At 37.5% G+C, this 19,300-nt stretch overlaps 1 protein-coding gene across 1 annotated transcript in view; it reads right to left on the bottom strand.

The window, feature by feature from the left end:
* Positions 1-19,300, bottom strand: part of zmat4a (zinc finger, matrin-type 4a) — a 178,899-nt gene that overhangs the window by 108,006 nt on the left and 51,593 nt on the right. The window contains exon 4 of the mRNA XM_073840069.1: positions 3,152-3,308. Coding sequence (XP_073696170.1) covers positions 3,152-3,308 — 157 coding nt within the window. The remainder of the gene's footprint in view (positions 1-3,151; positions 3,309-19,300) is intronic.

The raw sequence follows: 19,300 nt of genomic DNA on the forward strand, positions 1-19,300 counted from the left end.
AAGATCTTCACAATTTAACATCTCTAAGGCCTCAAGATCAGACTGACCAAATATAATGTTGATTTAATTAAATGCAATCAATGCAAGGACTTCAGATAGATGCCAACTGTGAACCAGTATGCTACAAATAAGAACATGTAATTCATGATGATAGCAAAATGTTATTATTGCTTCCTTTATATCCACCACTTCTGCTTAAATGTCATTGTTACCTATCTGTACAATTTTTGTATAATATATTTTTGTATAAAATCAATTGTTGTCATAACTAAGAATCAATAAGGAAGACGGTGCCCAGTTGGCACATGCATTCACAGTAACCATCTGCTAGTTTGGATTTTAAGTTTACAGAATTGAAAGGGTTACACTTTAAAATCAACACACAGACACATACACACAAAATATAAAATGTTGCCATCCAGTTTCATTTGTTAAAATTAACTATATCAGTTAACATGACCAATAAATAAATAGCATTTATTAATGTTAATTAATATTAAGCTAAAAAAAGTATTCATATAAAGTTTATGTACTGTGAATTAACATGAACATGAACACAGTTCATGTGGGTGTACAGCAATACACAATAAAGTGCTCTATAAACGCTTCATTCTTTCAAAATATCTTTAAAAATCAAGTTGAGTATTTTAACGGGGTGATACATATATATAACTGATCTTAAAATTATGGTTTTCAGATGTTTTGAAGAGATAACAGTAACGTTTGTTTTGTTGTCAAAGTTTGTCTTAATTTTTTATTATTATTATTTTATATTCAATAAATAACACTATGTAAATATTGTCTATCAATGAAGATAAATTGATCATGCTAAAAAGTTGTATTTTTTAAAATCTTTTGCTATGTGACTGAATAGGACAAGTTCATGGTACAGTTAAGTAAAAAATAAATAAAAAACAACAACTGCAAAAAATGAACAATGAAAGACTTAGTGACCCTTTATATTTTCTCAAAATATCAGACTCTCAAAGATCAGACATATTTATGTAATTACACTACATACAGTATGTGCATTTTGTTCAAAGATGGTCTGTAGGATGGCTCTCTACTCTGTCACCCTCTCTGCCTCTCACCCCTCCCCCCTGCAATAATGAGCTTCTCTGTGCCTGACTGAACACACACACATACTGTAGAGACATTCACCAGAGTGACAGCAGGTTTCTGAGTTCTTTTTTAAATTTTCTTTAATTCATAGAAGCTTGTATACATTTTTTATTTCCAGCACTTGCTCAGAATGATTAGATCTCTGTGTGAAAAAAGTTTTAAAGAGTTTGGATGCTGCACTTTAAAGATATAAAAATATTTTTTACTATATCTTTAAAAAATCACCACGTCCACACCGTTCAAGATATCCAAAATCCGGTCGCAATTTAACATCTTCAGAATATTCTCTTCATGTTAAAAAAGTTTGGTGTGAACAGCTGGTTGTTCTTAGAAGTAGTGTGCATTTGTTTACAGCCTGATTTTTCCAAAAATCCACATTCAAATCAAAATAGCCGGCTTCCTGTTGGTCTCAGCTAATGAGTTTGATTTAGAAAGTTGTCCAAATTGATGAGATTAATATATGTACAGAGTTTAGTGACTGTAGGAAAAACTAACCCCCCAACTTTTGTCAAAAGATGGCGCTATAGAGTGCCTGCTCCACGCCCATTTATGACCTTTTGCCAGTGTCTAACTATCATAAATATTGATGTGTGTGTTGAGTTTCATGAAATTCTAAGCATGTTAACTGCCTCGAAAAGACAGGAATCTAATTTTAAAGTTTGACATGTTGCCATGGCAACAGCATTCGATTTATCATCGACCCCTTTACATATTCTTATCGGCCGTGTTTTGACATGATTTTGATGAAGTTTAAAGAAAATCGAGTAAAATTAAGAGGCTGATATCAAAGCATTTTGAAAATGACACACTTCCTGCTGCCAGTTGGTGGCGCTATAACTTTGACTCATAATAGTCACATTTATGGAATCGGCATCATACAACGAACAAACTGGTGAAGTTTCATCAGAATCAGGCAATGTGGTCAACAGTTATTAGACACTTCCTGTTTCTCATTTCTCGCCATAACTTTGTCGCCTTGCCACGGCCAAACCGTTCGAGATATCAAAAATCTCCTCGCAATTTAGCGTCCCCAATGTCTTGAGATCATGCTGACCGAGTTTGGTGACAATCCCATGGAATTCCTGGGAGGAGTACGTTAAATTCCAGAGCATGCGCTTTTTAAACAGCCCTAAATATCTCACTTCCTGTTGCGTGGAGCCCATGACATAGAGTACAAAAGTTGTTTGGCTCAGTGAGATCTATATGTGTACCGAGTTTCATATCAATACATGCAAGTATGTGTGCGCAGTACATCAAGTTTTCAAACTGTGTTCCAGGGGGCGCTGTAGAGGCCCTGAACCACGCCCGGGTCCCAGCCTCTTTGGCGTCCTGATGGCCGCAGATTCCGACGTGTGTGCAAATTTTCAAGAGTTTTTGAGTATGTTAAGGCCCCCAAAAGTGCCCGGAAGGTTGAAAAAAAGAAAAAAAAAAAAAAAAAAAAAAAAAAAAAAATAATAACCCTTAGAAGAACAATAGGGCCTTCGCCCTTTTGGGCTCGGGCCCTAATAATCCTTAGAAAAACAATAGGGCCTTCGCCCTTTTGGGCTCGGGCCCTAAAAATAAGAATCCTTAGAAGAACAATAGGGCCTTCGCCCTTTTGGGCTCGGGCCCTAATAAACGAAGCAGATCCAATAGGGTCCTCACACCATCGGTGCTCGGGCCCTAATAATAATAATAATAATAATAATAATAAACGGAGCAGATTCAATAGGGTCCTCACACCATCGGTGCTCGGGCCCTAAATATGCAGACAATGTGACAACAGTATTCTCAAACTCACTGCTTTCACTTGGCTGCTTCTGTAAAGCTCACAGACAGACAAATACAAACTCTTCCGCCTTATTTTTAGGTCAATTACCCCTGTAGGCAAGTAGGCGGTGAGCACTGATGTGCAGTGCAATGCTGTGAGTGTTCGACTGCCCCGGTCCTCCAGCCACACGCAGTCATCTCCGACAGATCTCCTCATATACAAACACCCTCCTAGAGAACTTTTTAGTGCTATGTGTGTGTTTATGTGTGCAACACGTACCTTTGGCTGTTATGGCAGGCTGTTCCCCCAGCAGAAGTTTGAGCCTCTTCGCATGGATCTTGCCTTGATAATGAGACTGCGCTACCACCGCTGAAGTAAAGGACATGTTACACAGAGTACAGCACTTGTTCTTATCCACATCCCCCTCCTCACTCCCCTGCAACACATCAGACACATTTATCACGGTCAGAAGGTCAGACAGAACAAGGACATGGAGTTGAAAGTGGAAATCTGAAAATGGAAAGCTTAGCACAACATTTCTCAAAGCAGATTTTGTCCTCCTAACCCTGGAGGTCCACCCCCAGCAACGCTTGAGGGTAAATGAGCTAAAAATGTAACAGAGTGAAGAATGAAAGCAAGGAGGGGGGAAATGTCTCGGCTACTTTGGGATTGCTTATGTGGGTCCTGGTGGGATGCAAATGGAGGTGATTTAACAGTAATGGGGCCGGTTTGATTGAACCATCACAGGCAGAAAGTGAGGAGTTCACCCGCTGCCTGCAGTAAAGATCTATTACATATATTACATCAAATACAAGATGTGGAATCGATGGAGCCATTTCATGACATTTTCCCTGTTATACATTCATTGGAATATGCTTGGGCTTAGGGCTGCTCGATTTTGGCAAAAATCATAATCACGATTATTTTGGTCAATATTGTAATCATGATTATTTAACACGATTATGACAGGGTCCAAAACTTTATATTAGTGATTAATTTAAAGATAGCAATACAGCAGAAAAAAGAGATACAAATAAAAAAAATACTGAATACTTTTATGCAAGTCTAAGTCTAACAATACCAAAGAAATTTGATGTAATTAATAGAATGTAAAATAAAACAGCGTATTCACTGTGATAGTTGAACATGCTTTGTTTCTTATTAAAACTACAAACGTCCTTCATTCAAGAGCAGTGAGTGATTTGTCTCTTTGTATTTTTACGTTTTATTAATATTAAGCACAGAGACGGCAGAAGGAATATTTGTTGCTGCTTTAAGTGCCACACGGATCCAATATACTGTTACACACATATTTTTTTTTTCTCAACTGTTTATGATCATTCAAGACATAACTGACAAGGGTTTACATGAATAATCACCAAGCGCCTCACTTTGAAATATTTTTTTTTACCGTTTAGGCGCACATTGAGCTAAAAGATAACTTTACATGTCCGTGTTCTGCTCCGTCTCTGAGCGCATACACAGAACAGTGCAATTTTTCTTACGCGCTATTAAAAACACAACATCAAAGAAACATTAATAAATCAAGCACATCCCGTTTTATGAAAGTAACGTTACATGATTTTACTGATATGCATGTGAAATTAGGCTTTTATAGAGGTGTTAAATCGCACCACAGGTAAGGGGGCAGAATGGGGTGCAATAATTGTTTCATCTCGATTACTGCATTTTCATGATCGTTTGAAGCAGAAATCAAAATCCAAACCGAATTTCAATTAATTGCACAGCCCTACTTGGGCTGATGATCCGATAGAATTCACTTTTAGGGATGCATGGTTTCTCGCCTATACTTAAAAAGCTGCCAATTACTGAATATTAGATATAAAGTTCTATACAATATTGTGCACTTAAAAAAAATAAATTAAAAAACTAGAAATGAATAAATGCAAATTTTAAGTATATTTAGGCATATTAGCATAATAATACATACTATAATTGAGGTGTACAGATGACAGTTAGCAGTGTTATTAAATTATAAGTTATTTAAACTTAAACTTTTTTTTTTTAACAGACACATTAAATTAAGTAACAGTAAATACATTTATAATGTTATAACAGTTTTCTATTCCAAATAAATGCCTTTCTTATTAGGGTTGTCACTAACAGTTATTTTGGTAATCGAGTATTCAGATTATTCTGATGATTAATCGAGTAATTTGATAATTGTAAATTATTGTTTTTTTGTGGTAATAAAAATAGTCCTAAGCAAACAATAACCTTTAAAATGACTTAAAATACATAAACAGTGTAATAGCAATGAGGCAATAATAATTAGTCCAAATAAAGTATCAAAAGCAAGTAATCATATGGTTTTATTAAACAAAAAATATATTTATTAAAATATATAATAACGTATTATATCAAATGCCAGCAAAGGGCACCAATGGCCTGACAACTGTTTTTACACTTTACAGCGTGATCTAATCCTTGTTTAATATCAACCAAACAACATTTAATCCACTTAATCTTTAATAATTGGCCATTTCTTTATGACAGAAATGCTACAGCCACTGTCATTTCTTAAAATTTGTGGCCATCAAAACATGTAAACTCAGAGCAACGGTTTAAGCTTTTATTTTGAAATTGTGATGAACGATTTAGAACATATTTAGAACAACATATTTAGAATGTATTCTCTTGTATTTGTGCAGGTTTATAAATGATTTACCTTATATATCTGATGAAATGGTGCACATTGCGTTCCCAGATTAACGTCATAATAAACCCAAATTTACAGCAATATGCAGACATGGAGTTTGAGACGCTGATAGTTTGTGTAGAGCAGCATTTACTGTGAATGGAGCCACTCTGACACGAACGTACGTAACCTATTTGCATGTAAATAAGTAAAGCACATATTTTTTCAAATTTAATTGTAGTGTTTGTAAATTCACAATAGCATTATGGATTATGAGTTTTATAGATCATGCAATCTTGGAAAACAGTTAGTTATATGGATTCTTGTCTGTGGAATGCGCCACTTCTGGTATTTTGCCCGGTTTCTCAACAGAGGAAAAATTGCATTCGAGGATTTTTTAAAATCGAGTACTCAAATTGAACCGAGGAATCGTGACAGGTCATATATAGTTATTTTTTGCTTTAAATAAGGTCTATATGATATTAAAAAAATTGATACCATAGAAATTTCATCATTTTTGTCACCAGTGACCAGTGTCAATATCACAAAAAAACTAACACTAGCCTAAATTAAAAAAAAAAAAAAACTCAAGTAAACAGTCAGCAATTAAATAAGAATAAGAAATTAATTACAATAGGACAAAAAACTACAGTAGAACAAAACACTGCAAATTCTTTAAATTAAGTATATTTCTTCTTATTAAAGTTACAAATGTAATTTAGTCAAGAGCATGGAGAGAATTTTTGTTCTTAGCTGTTTGCTTTCACTTAAGACGTAAATTACTGTGTTTACAAAGATACTTGCAAAGACGGGCATTTTGACAAATACAACTGTATTTGTGTTACCCCTATATAATAATAAGATGTTTCTTATAAAAAGACAGCAGAAAAATTCAGCTTTACCATCTCAAAAATAAATTACATTTTATAATATATTAAATCGAAAACATTTAAAATTGTAATATTGTTTTTAAATTGTACAGTTTACTGTATTTTTGTATCATGAATAAATAAAACAAAGCTGTATTATCAGATGCTAACCAATATTCTGCCCTTTACAACACCTGACTGATATCACAACTGCTACCTTGGAGAACCCTACTGGAAAGGCTCCAACATCCCCAAAACAGACAAACCTGATGTGATGTCTTTTTTTTTCCTTTTGTTCATTATGTCTACTTTTCTCTCTTCCTTTCCCTAAAACACTGTAATTTTGTTAAGATTCCACTGTGAAATTTACTAGTCTTTGGCCTTGTTAGATGTTCCTTACAGCCATTGTAGCTGTTAACTGTAATTACAGGGAGAGACTTTATATTGATAGTAATCAAAAACAATGGTTGCCCTACAGCTCAGTTTCAGGCGCTATGAATAAAACAAGGAGCTTATTTGCATAAATTTTCCAGCAATTTTGTTCCATTGCCACACGGAGCCTTGGACCATAGAAAGGGCAAAATGATATGACACGTGGAGAGAAAACAGGCTTAGGTTGTGCTTGGAGGCATTCTTACACAAGCATGCAACACACAAACTCACTGTCTGTCTAAGCAGGAAACACAATTTTCCTAAACTCCAGAACTGAAGAGACTGCATTACTAACACTGTGCTTGAAGTATGCTAAAAGAGAGTAAAATAGCAATAAGATCAGAATTTTTTTTTTCAGTTCTAGTATGGTTGTAGTTATTGCATTTTGGCTTTGTATTGGTCAGTATTGTTAATTTATTTAATATACTGCTTTTGCATACTGTAAGAAAGATATTTTTGATCTGCAGGTTGACCTGCAGAATTCATTGTTGTCAGAATTCATTGTTTTCTCTGTTTAGGAGTATCATGGAAGCCAAGCCCCCTCAGTGTTAATGGAGGAAGCTGAACTCACAGCACACACCAACACAGCACTTCTCCAAATGACCTTGCTCTGTGCTCCAGTATGTGTACTGTACATTCAGTATATCCATTACCACATCACCTGCTCTGAAAAGCAGAATCTCCCACACAAGTTCTCATACAGTGCATTCATAATGCTGTGGTCTTTGTGCTACAGTGACATTCACTATGTAATACAGCAAAATAAAATCACTGCCAAGAGCAAAACAGAATGACTCTCTATTAAAGGCAAATTTGACAAAGAGCACAGGTGTTAATGACTGCCATCTGCAAAAGGGGAAGGTCACCATGTTGCAAATTTGCTTTGGCTCAAAGTACTGCAGTTTAATTGTTAAATTATGGTGAATGTTTGTTTTGGACATTTTATGATTTTGTTTTGCACAATAGTGCAATTTACCATTGCGCAGTAGATTTGCAGTAGCTGAGAGCATTTTAATTGTTACAGTTGGTAATTTTAGAACTGCTAAATGGAGTGTGTTAATTTAATTTGAGTATTTATTTAAAGACTACCTCAGGTATTAAGAGTTATATGGCTTGATATAACATAAATGATGTCTCCTACTGAAATATGTAGTGGAAATGAAAGATTTACATCATGTTATACCTATTTTGGACTATGGGGGCGCCATTATGACGTGAAATGGTTGCACTCTGTGAGCTATGGTGCTACCTGTTGTTATTTGTACCACAACACAACTCAGAAAATAAAATGCTGATACGATGAACACAGCTACTGAAAGAGCTTCCAGGTGATGATGGATATAAGCGTAGGCTTATACCAAATGCCGCACCATCAATTGAGTGAAATCTGCACCGAGAAACTGTGGCATTACGACAAGCGTTGGCATGTTTACATCCTGCCAGGATGGCATCTTGTTTCCCGTCTCTGCCATTTGTAAGCTCTTTCAGTAGCTGTGGTCTACTAAAAGCCTCAAAGGCATCAGGGCTAAAGTGGAAAGAACAAAGACACTGGTCTTTCGGAAGTTTTATTCATTGACAGGCATCTTCCCATTCTTTTATCCCCTTCTTATCGCTAGAAAAAGCAGTGGAGACTTACATCGCTTGCCCTTTGACTGAAAATTACAACCAAAAGCCGCACAATGTGGCATTGTATCAGTATTTTGTTTTCCGAGTTGTGTATTCATGTCATAGTTCTGTCTGTTTGTCATTGGTTTTTCCCATTTCTTTCTGTCTGTTTTGGTTGCGCCCTCGTTTACCATCATCCCCGTCACCTGTGTGTAATTATTGATCATCTGTGTCACCTGTGTTGTATTATCCAGTCACCCTTTATAAGTCTGTCTTTCTGTTCAGAACACTGTCGGTCTTTGTTGATGTTACATGTTCTTCGTGTGTGGAAGAATCTGTGTTCCTGTCTGTTCCTGCCTTGTATTGAGAAGATTATTATTAAAATAGTGTTTGTCTTACTCCTCGTCTCATCTCGTCCGTCCAGCACGCAGCACTTATAACAATTCAGAGTTGTATTGTGGTAAAAATAGCAACAGGTAGCACCAGTAGCTCACAAACTGTATATTATTATTTTGACTGTCCTTTTTTACTTGGAAATACATCAGATTAGTGAACTTCAGAAGTGAACTGTGTCATGTTAACAATTCATGTTGTCTCTTAGATAAATGAAAAATAAATGCATATATTTAAGCATCAAATCCAGAATCTATGGCAAAACCTTCAAACATGTGCGCACATGAATAATATTGATAACATTTTGAACTGAAAAATGACATCCAGGGCTCTTTTAGAGAAAAATGCAACAGAAAAGCCCTGACTCAGCTGGTTCCCCTCAGATTTAATCTCCAGTGTGATTCTTCAGATACGTGTGGCTCACTTATTCCAAAGCCATGTGCAAAGCTGAAGATAATTACACGTCTGAATATACGTCTACACAGCAATTCACAGCCTGACACTAAGAAAGACGCATTGCTCTTCAGTAAAACGGTATTTGTGTCTATTTCATTCATGCAATAAAATAATCTTTTTTATCTGAAGGCGGTAAATTCACTTTTCTGTCAACACAAAACAGAGTGTTTTCCACAGAGCTTTACTCACATAATAACATCAGTGCAACTTCAATAAACAAACAAGCAAAAAGCTTACATGTGTTGTCTATACATATTAGGGTTGGACAGGAGAAAGTAATTTAAATTACACAAATTATTTTAACAAAAAATTTACATTCTGCAAATCTCTGACCTAGGTAGACAACATGCTCTTTAACGTTGTTTTCTACTCAAGATTAATGCTTGGTGAATGCTTGTTTTCTAATGCAGCTTATTCACACACAACAATGAAGCCTCTTTGCATTCAACCATCATCAGATTCAATGATAGCTAATCTTTTCTGAATGCATGCATGCATGACCATGAATACCTTTGCCAACTCTGTTCAGTTTAGAATATTTTATTTCCATTTTGAGTTTTAGCTTTTATTAATAGAGACAGTTGAGGGTAGACAGGACATAGAGCAAAGAGAGAAAAGGCAGTGAGAGTAGGAACAGTACATAATACCATAACCACTGCTCCACATGTCTGAAGCATTAAAGGGATAGTTCACTCAAAAATGAAAATTCTGTCATTAACTACTCACCCTCATGATTTCATCAAAAATATCTTAATTTGTGTTCCAAAGATAAACAAAGGTCTTGTGGGTTTGGAACGACATGAGGGTGAGTAATTATTGACAAAATTTAATTGTGGTTTCAACCAAAATATATATTTTTTATTCATGCGATAATTAATAAAATTACTTACCAAGCAATATGATCTTACATTTTCAACTCAAAAATTAAAATTAGCCCATTATTTACTCACCCTCCAGGCATCCTAGGTGTATATGACTTCCTTCTTTCAGACAAATCTAGTATTAATAACAATTATTCTGGCACTTCTACAGTCGTGGCTAAAAGTTTTGAGAATGACACAAATATTAGTTTTCACAAAGTTTGCTGCCCAACTGCTTTTAGATCTTTGTTTCAGTTGTTTCTGTAATGCACTGAAATATAATTGCAAGCACTTCATACGTTTCAAAGGCTTTTATCGACAATTACATGACATTTATGCAAAGAGTCAGTATTTGCAGTGTTGGCCCTTCTTTTTCAGGACCTCTGGAATTCGACTGGGCATGCTCTCAATCAACTTCTGGGCCAAATCCTGACTGATAGCAACCCATTCTTTCATAATCACTTCTTGGAGTTTGTCAGAATTACTGGGTTTTTGTTTGTCCACCCGCCTCTTGAGGATTGACCACAAGTTTTAAGATCTGGGGAGTTTCCAGGCCAGGGACCCAAAATGTCAACGTTTTGGTCCCCGAGCCACTTAGTTATCACTTTTGCCTTATGGCACGGTGCTCCATCGTGCTCCATCATGCTGGAAAATGCATTGTTCTTCACAAAACTGTTGTTGGATTGTTGGAAGAAGTTGCTGTTGGAGGGTGTTTTGGTACCATTCTTTATTCATGGCTGTGTTTTTGGGCAAAATTGTGAGTGAGCCCACTCCCTTGGATGAGAAGCAACCCCACACATGAATGGTCTCAGGATGCTTTACTGTTGGCATGACACAGGACTGATGGTAGCGCTCACCTTTTCTTCTCCGGACAAGCCTTTTTCCAGATGCCCCAAACAATCGGAAAAAGGCTTCATCGGAGAATATGACTTTGCCCCAGTCCTCAGCAGTCCAGTCGCCATACTTTTTACAGAAGATCAATCTGTCTCTGATGTTTTTTTGGAGAGAAGTGGCTTATTTGCTGCCCTTCTTGACACCAGGCCATCTTCCAAAAGTCTTGGTCTCACTGTGCGTGCAGATGCGCTCACACCTGCCTGCTGCCATTCCTGAGCAAGCTCTGCACTGGTGGCACCCCGATCCCGCAGCTGAATCCTCTTTAGGAGATGATCCTGGTGCTTGCTGGACTTTCTTGGATGCCCTGAAGCCTTCTTAACAATGCAGTGGAAAGTTGTTTTCGGGATTAAGTTAATTTTCATGGCAAAGAAAGACTATGGAATTCATCTGATCACTCTTCATAACATTTTGGAGTATATGCAAATTGCTATTATAAAAACTTAAGCAGCAACTTTTCCAATTTCCAACATTTATGTAATTCTCAAAACTTTCGGCCACGACTGTATGCTCTATAATGGCGATAGGTGGGTGTTTCTTGTCAACAGTTTAAAACAAGTCCAATAAAGTGCATCCATCCATAAAAAAAAATGCCTAACACGGCTCCAAAGGGTGAATACAGGTCTCTTGTCGCCAATCAATGTGTTTTTGTTAGACCTGTGCAAATAATCGGATGCGATTGTCATAATCTCATCAGTAATTCTGGTTCTGATTAGTCATAAATCTCCATCACGTGCTGTCAGATGGAGCGGCATTTACTACACAGCAGTGTAAATTTTGACAGCGAATTTTGTTTTTAGATTTAGTCTAGTTTTACATTTACATTTACATTTATTCATTTGGCTGACGCTTTTATCCAAAGCGACTTACAATTGGGGAGAACAGCAAGCGATTCATCCTAAGAGTCAGATCGAAGCGGGAAGTGCTCGAAAATACCATACATCAGGCATTGTTATATGAGTACATGCTATAAAGACAAGATCAAGAAAGATTTTTTTATTTTTATTTTTTTATTTATTTATTTTTTTTTTTATTGGGTCAGATAGATTTGAAAAAGATGGGTTTTTAGCAGTCGTTTGAAAACTGTTAAGGAGGCAGCATTCCGGATAGGTGTGGGAAGAACGTTCCACCAGGCAGGAACAGTGACCGAGAATGTTCTGGAAAGTGATTTCATGCCTCTCTGTGGTGATACAATGAGGCGTCTTTCACTAGAGGATCTCAGACTTCTGGAAGGAGTGTAGATGTGTAGTAGTGAACGGAGGTAGGCAGGTGAAGAGCCAGTGACTGTCCTATATGCCAGCATCAGTGTCTTGAATTTGATGCGTGCTGTAACCGGTAGCCAGTGCAGGGATATAAAGAGAGGTGAGACATGGGCCTTTGTGGGCTCATTGAAGACCAGCCGTGCTGCTGCATTCTGAATCATTTGTAGAGGTCTGATTGTACATGCTGGAAGACCAGCTAAAAGAGCATTGCAGTAGTCCAGCCTAGAAATAACCAGGGCCTGGACGAGGAGTTGTGCAGCATGCTCTGTTAGGAAGGGCCTGATCTTTCTGATGTTGTACAACGCAAACCTGCAAGATCGAGCAGTTTTAGCAATGTGGTCTTTGAAAGTTAATTTGTCATCAAAGATTACACCAAGATTTCTGGCTGAAGTCGATGGGGTAATTGTTGATGAACCTAACTGGATGGTGAAGTCATGCTGTAGAGTTGGAGTGGCAGGAAAGACAAGGAGCTCAGTCTTTTCCAGATTGAGCTGTAGATGGTGCTCCTTCATCCATGCAGAGATATCCGCCAGGCAGCCTGAGATCCGTGCAGCTACCGATGGATCATCTGGTTTGAATGAAAGATAGAGCTGTGTGTCATCAGCATAGCAATGGTAGGAAAAGCCATGTGCCTGTATGATGGGACCCAGAGATGTAGTGTATATGGAGAAGAGGAGAGGTCCAAGAACTGATCCCTGAGGAACCCCAGTGACCAGTTGATGAGTTTTAGATACCTCACCTCCCCAGGCCACTCTGAAAGACCTACCAGAGAGGTAGGATTTGAACCAGCGAAGTGGTGTCCCTGTGATGCCCAGCAATGAGAGGGTCGACAGGAGGATCTGGTGATTCACCGTGTCAAAAGCTGCAGATAGGTCCAACAAAATAAGTACTGATGATTTGGAATCAGCTTTTGCAGTCCGCAAGGCTTCAGTGACAGACAGTAGCGCAGTCTCAGTTGAGTGACCACTCCTGAAACCTGACTGGTTAGCATCCAATAGGTTGTTCTGAGTGAGAAATAAAGATAGCTGGTTGAAGACAGCTCGTTCCAGTGTTTTTGCTATGAATGGAAGGAGGGAGACAGGTCTGTAGTTGTCAATGAGTGAAGTGTTAAGTGTAGGTTTTTTGAGCAGTGGGGTTACCCGGGCCTGCTTAAATGTAGTAGGGAAAGTGCCTGTGAGAAGAGATGTGTTGATGATGTGTGTGAGCGCTGGTAGGATTGTGGGAGAGATTGCTTGGAGAAGGTGTGTGGGGATAGGATCTAAGGGACATGTCATCGGATGGCTGGAGAGGAAAAGTTTGGATACTTCTTCCTCGGAGTGGGGACAGAAGGAGAAGAGGGGAGTTTTGGTTGTGGGTGTGGTCGATTTTAGTTCCTGTAAGTGTGGAGCTGAGAACTGACTACTGATAGATGTAGTTTTGTGTGTAAAGAATGTGGCGAAATCATCAGGTGTTATAGAAGTGATTGTAGGAGGTGGAGGGGGACAGAGCAGTGAGTTAAAAGTTTTGAAAAGATTCCGTGCGTCCGCAGCATTGTTGATCTTGTTGTGGAAATATGAAGATTTAGCAGTATGGACATGAGTAGAGAAAAATGAAAGCAGAGACCGATACATACTCAAGTCAGATGGGTCTTTAGATTTGTGCCATTTTCTCTCGGCTGCCCTGAGTTTGGACCGATGCTCACGAAGAACATCGGATAGCCAAGGGTTTGAAGGAGTAGCCCGTGCAGGCCTGGAGGAGAGAGGGCATAAATCATCTAGACAAGAAGTAAGTGTCGAACATAGGGTGTCAGTCGCTGCATTAGTATCCATGGATGAGAAGTGGGTTGGAGAGGGAAGAGAGGAGGATACTTGTGAAGAAAGGTGGGAGGGAGAAAGAGAGCGTAGGTTTCGTCTAAAAGTGACAGGCAGGGGAGTTGGGGGTGCACAAGTAGCAAGATGTAGTTCAAATGAAATGAAGAAGTGGTCAGAGATGTGTAGGGGTTTGACCAAGATGTTGTCTGAAATACAATTGCGTGTGTAGATGAGGTCAAGATGGTTGCCAGATTTGTGAGTGCATGTAGTGACAATGCGTTTGAGATCAAATGAAGCTAGGAGTGAATGGAAGTCTGTAGCATTAGGTCTGTCAATGTGAATGTTAAAGTCACCAAAGACTAGAAGTGGGCTGCCATCTTCTGGGAATGAGGACAGCAGCCCATCCAGCTCCTCTAAGAAGATGCCAAGTTGAGTAGGAGGGCGGTAAATTGTCACAACATGGAGTTTGATAGGAGATGTTATAGTAATTGTATGAGATTCGAATTAGTTATAAGTGCATGAAGGAGAATGGGTTGAGTATGTCCAGTTGTTAGAAATGAGCAAGCCGTACCCCCACCCCTTCCAGTCTGACGAGGGGTGTGAGAGAAGGAGAAGTTAGTAGATAGAGCGGCTGGAGTTGCAGAGTTTTCTGGACGAATCCAGGTCTCAGTTAAGCCTAGGATGCTCAGACCAGATTGCAAAGAAAAGGCTGAAATGAAGTCAGCTTTGTTGACAGCTGACTGGCAGTTCCAGAGACCAACCGTGAAAGAGAACGGTTCAGTGGAAGAGATGTTAATAGGACGCAGGTTAGTAAGAATGCGTCGACGTGTGCGTGTGATGTTAGAGTGATGTGTAGAGATCACCGGAATGAATTGGAAACACATGATAGAGGAGGACAGAAAGGAGAGTAAGAGAGAGGAAAGTTGTACTTAAGTGCGTTGTCGGGTTTCGTTGCTCGGTTAAAGTTGCGCAGGAAAAGTCGCAGGTCTTTACTCTCATCTGTCTTCACACGAGGAGGCTGAACGCTTCCGCTGACGCTTCAGCGTCAGCTGATGCTACACAGTTAAATACACAACCAACAATGCTTTACTGATAATAGCTAGGGACGCCTCCCCGGCTCAGTCAGCCGCAAATGTATCGCCCGCACGCAAAAAGGCTCAATCGAAACTCTGAAGCAACAGCTTCGCACTTTTAATTGCTCAAGAAGGGAACGAAATGAAATAACAAAAGCTTCCCTTGGCCGTTCAGTTATTAATTTTAATGAGTGCAATAAAGACTACAATTTAAAGCAAAAAACACTAGCAAGGCAAATCACGGAAGAAAGAGTCCTTTTCTAACAACAGCTCTATGTAAATAAAAAACGCAGGAGTAAATAGATAGAAATGACAGAGTGCTTTTAACAGCAACTCAGTCTTAATAGTAACGAATAAGTAAATAAATAGAACGAGAGAGTGCTTTTAACAGCAACTCAGTCTTAATACTAACGAATAAGTAAATAAATAGAACGAGAGAGTGCTTTTAACAGCAACTCAGTCTTAAAACTAACGAATAAGTAAATAAATAGAACGAGAGAGTGCTTTTAACAGCAACCCAGTCTTAATACTAACGAATAAGTAAATAAATAGAACGAGAGAGTGCTTTTAACAGCAACTCAGTCTTAAAACTAACGAATAAGTAAATAAATAGAACGAGAGAGTGCTTTTAACAGCAACTCAGTCTTAAAACTAACGAATAAGTAAATAAATAGAACGAGAGAGTGCTTTTAACAGCAACTCAGTCTTAATACTAACGAATAAGTAAATAAATAGAACGAGAGAGTGCTTTTAACAGCAACTCAGTCTTAAAACTAACGAATAAGTAAATAAATAGAACGAGAGAGTGCTTTTAACAGCAACTCAGTCTTAATACTAACGAATAAGTAAATAAATAGAACGACAGAGTGCTTTTAACAGCAACCCAGTCTTAATACTAACGAATAAGTAAATAAATAGAATGAGAGAGTGCTTTTAACAGCAACACAGTCTTAATACTAACGAATAAGTAAATAAATAGAATGACAGAGTGCTTTTAACAGCAACACAGTCTTAATACTAACGAATAAGTAAATAAATAGAACGAGAGAGTGCTTTTAACAGCAACTCAGTCTTAATACTAACGAATAAGTAAATAAATAGAATGACAGAGTGCTTTTAACAGCAGCTCAAATAACTAACGCCTATTGAAATAGTATTAAAGTATCACTTACGTGCAGTCCAAATCTACAGTAGATTTAGTTGGATAAAATCTAATGGGTTTAGTTAGTGTAAAGCATTTATTAAACATTTCTCTAAAATTACCGAACTCATTATGTATGTTTGATATTAGGGTTTTATCATGATAGACACAGATTTAACTGCTGTGACACGCAACCTGCTGATGCTACACAGTTAAATACACAACCAACAATGCTTTACTGATAATAGCTAGGGACGCCTCCCCGGCTCAGTCAGCCGCAAATGTATCGTGCTTTATGGATGTGCTTTATTGGACTTATTTAGACTGTTGAACTGGACTGTTGAAAAGAAATACCTGCCCATTGACATTATGGAGCTTGGAAGTGCCAGGATCATTTTTAATATAACTTAGATTGTATTCGTCTGAAAGAAGGAAGTCATCTACACCTAGGATGCCCTTGAGGATGAGTAAATAATTGGTTAATTTTGATTTTTGGGTGAACTAATCCTTTAAATTTAGTCCAAAGTAATTTGTGGCCACCAAAAAAGCGTTACCAAAGCAATAAAGTCTCTCACATGCAACAGATGTATCAATTAAACCAAATTAGGTTAATTTACCTTTTTGCTAATTTTACAGTGTAGTATCATACTGCATACTCTTAAATTTTTACATTTCTGACAGCTGCTGAGAATAAAATCACGACCAAAACTACACACAATATACTGGTTAAAGGGATAGACTTGCATAATTCACCACTTGCAAAAGATAAAACAGAGAGAAAGGATTGTGGCAAAAAAAAACTTCAACATCCATAATGCATTAGGCTTGATCTGATTATCCATGAGTAGGAATACAAAAATGTAGAAGTACAATCTGTAGTTTTCACAAAAGCCCTGGAGCTGTCAAAAGTCCACCGGGTGACATGTTTTACATTATCTGGCAGACTTTTGCTGACAAATAAATATATCTTGTTCCAGGTAAGACGGAAAAATAATACACATTGTTTATTTACTTATATTCCTGACACCCTAACTGCACTTTCGTGAACTTATGTCACAGACTGTATTGAGATCATATGACTGAGTTACGAGTTTGGAAGCTAAACTTAAAATTGGTTTGTCTCATATTTTAGTGCTTCATTTGTGCAATAGCCCTGCATTTTGCATATCTCTGCAGTATCATATAAAGTCAATTCAAAGTGACAAATGACTGCCTATTGCCCAACTAAGCAGAGACAGAACTGTTAAGAGTCTGACAGGGTTCATCAGGGCTGTGATGGAATAATCAGGAGGCTGATAACCATCTGATTGGAACAGCAGAACCAGCCTGTGGGAAAGAGATGCTGAATTTGTAATTGCTGTTCAAATACCAAGAAGAGAGAAGGAGATATGTGACCCTGTACCACAAAACCAGTCATAAGGTTAAATTTTACAAAACTGAGATATATACATCATATGAAAAGCTCAATAGATAAGCTTTCTACTGATATATGGTTTGTTAGGATAGGACAATATTTGGCCGAGATACATCTATTTGAAAATCAGGAATCTGAGGGTGCAAAAAAGTCAAAATACTGAGAAAATCACCTTTAAAGTTGTCCAAATTAGGTTCTTAACAATGCATATTACTAATCAAAAATTACATTTTGATATATTTATAGTAGGAATTTTACAAAAAATCTTCATGGAACATGATCTTTACTTAATTTCCTAATGATTTTTGGCATAAAAGAAAAATCCAAAATTTTGACCCATGCAATGTATTTTTGGCTATTGCTACAAATATACCCCAGCGACTTAAGACTGGTTTTGTGGTCCAGGGTCACATATAACTAATGAAAATATTGGTCACAGACGCAGAGATTTACTTACAATTTCATATTGCGATGGAGGTATTGCCTCTTCATTACTGCTTTTTACATTATGCATTTTCTATTATGAATTATGATACAGCTTGGTTAGATTCACTTCATAGTTTGTTTTTTGTACTGGTTATTTTGATGCAGATCCAAGCATGATTGTCATGTTCGTATATGCCTAAATGAACTATTAATAAATGCCTAAACATGAGAGAAATTCACCAGGTTATATGGCCTTTCAGTTTGTTTCTCAAACAAAGTTATCATATGACTCCATGAGACCTGAAATATAGCATGTGAGTCATATAAAAAATGTTATAATACTTTTTTTTTGTGAGGAGAGAGAACTGTTCATTTAAGTCTTTAGTCTGAATTAATTAAATTTGAATGTTTAGGGTAGGTTTTCCCACTTAAATATTGAGTTAATCCTCTTACACTCTTATCACTATCAGTTAATGTACTTCAGAAAATCAGTATAAGAATAAGTATAGGAATTTTCGTGATTACCTTTTCTGTGTCATTAACCTATAAACGTGATAGAGAAAAAATAAGTCAGGAGGCGTTCAGTCAAAATCAGCACTTTTCACAGTGGGAGCGAGGGAGTTGAGTGGAACTGAAAGCAATTATTTTTCCACTACATTGCTCTTTCTGATATTTATAGATCAATGAACTCTACATGCCTACTGTTGTGTGAATGCTGTTGTAATGTGTTTGGCTCCGCAGCAAGAATAAAAAACAGCTAAAATATTTGTGCCAGCAGTTTTACTTCATTGTAAAAAGCTTAGACATGCTGATTTTCCTGATTTCTTCTCTAACAAAGTTGTGTGAACATTTTTCCAAGCCATTCTTTAAAAAAAAAAAAACATGCAAAAACTGCATTTTCTTAAATGTTATGGGGATAGCTGAAATGCTAATAATTAAAGGTACAGTAAGTGATTTCATTGTGTTGTCAACCAGTCCAACTGTACCCGTCAGTCAGTGCTACACACAAAGTGCTGCCTGCCTTTTCTTTAGATTGTTTTTTACCCCAGAGCATAGGGTCATGTGAGGGTAAATTGGCCCTTGACCAGTGGAGGACTAAAATTCACCTGCATTAAGAGTCAGTAAGCAGCCAAGTTCTTACAAGCTATCCTCTTCTC

This window comes from Garra rufa, chromosome 5, assembly GCF_049309525.1.
Source record: "Garra rufa chromosome 5, GarRuf1.0, whole genome shotgun sequence".
Taxonomy (NCBI): Eukaryota; Metazoa; Chordata; class Actinopteri; order Cypriniformes; family Cyprinidae; genus Garra; species Garra rufa.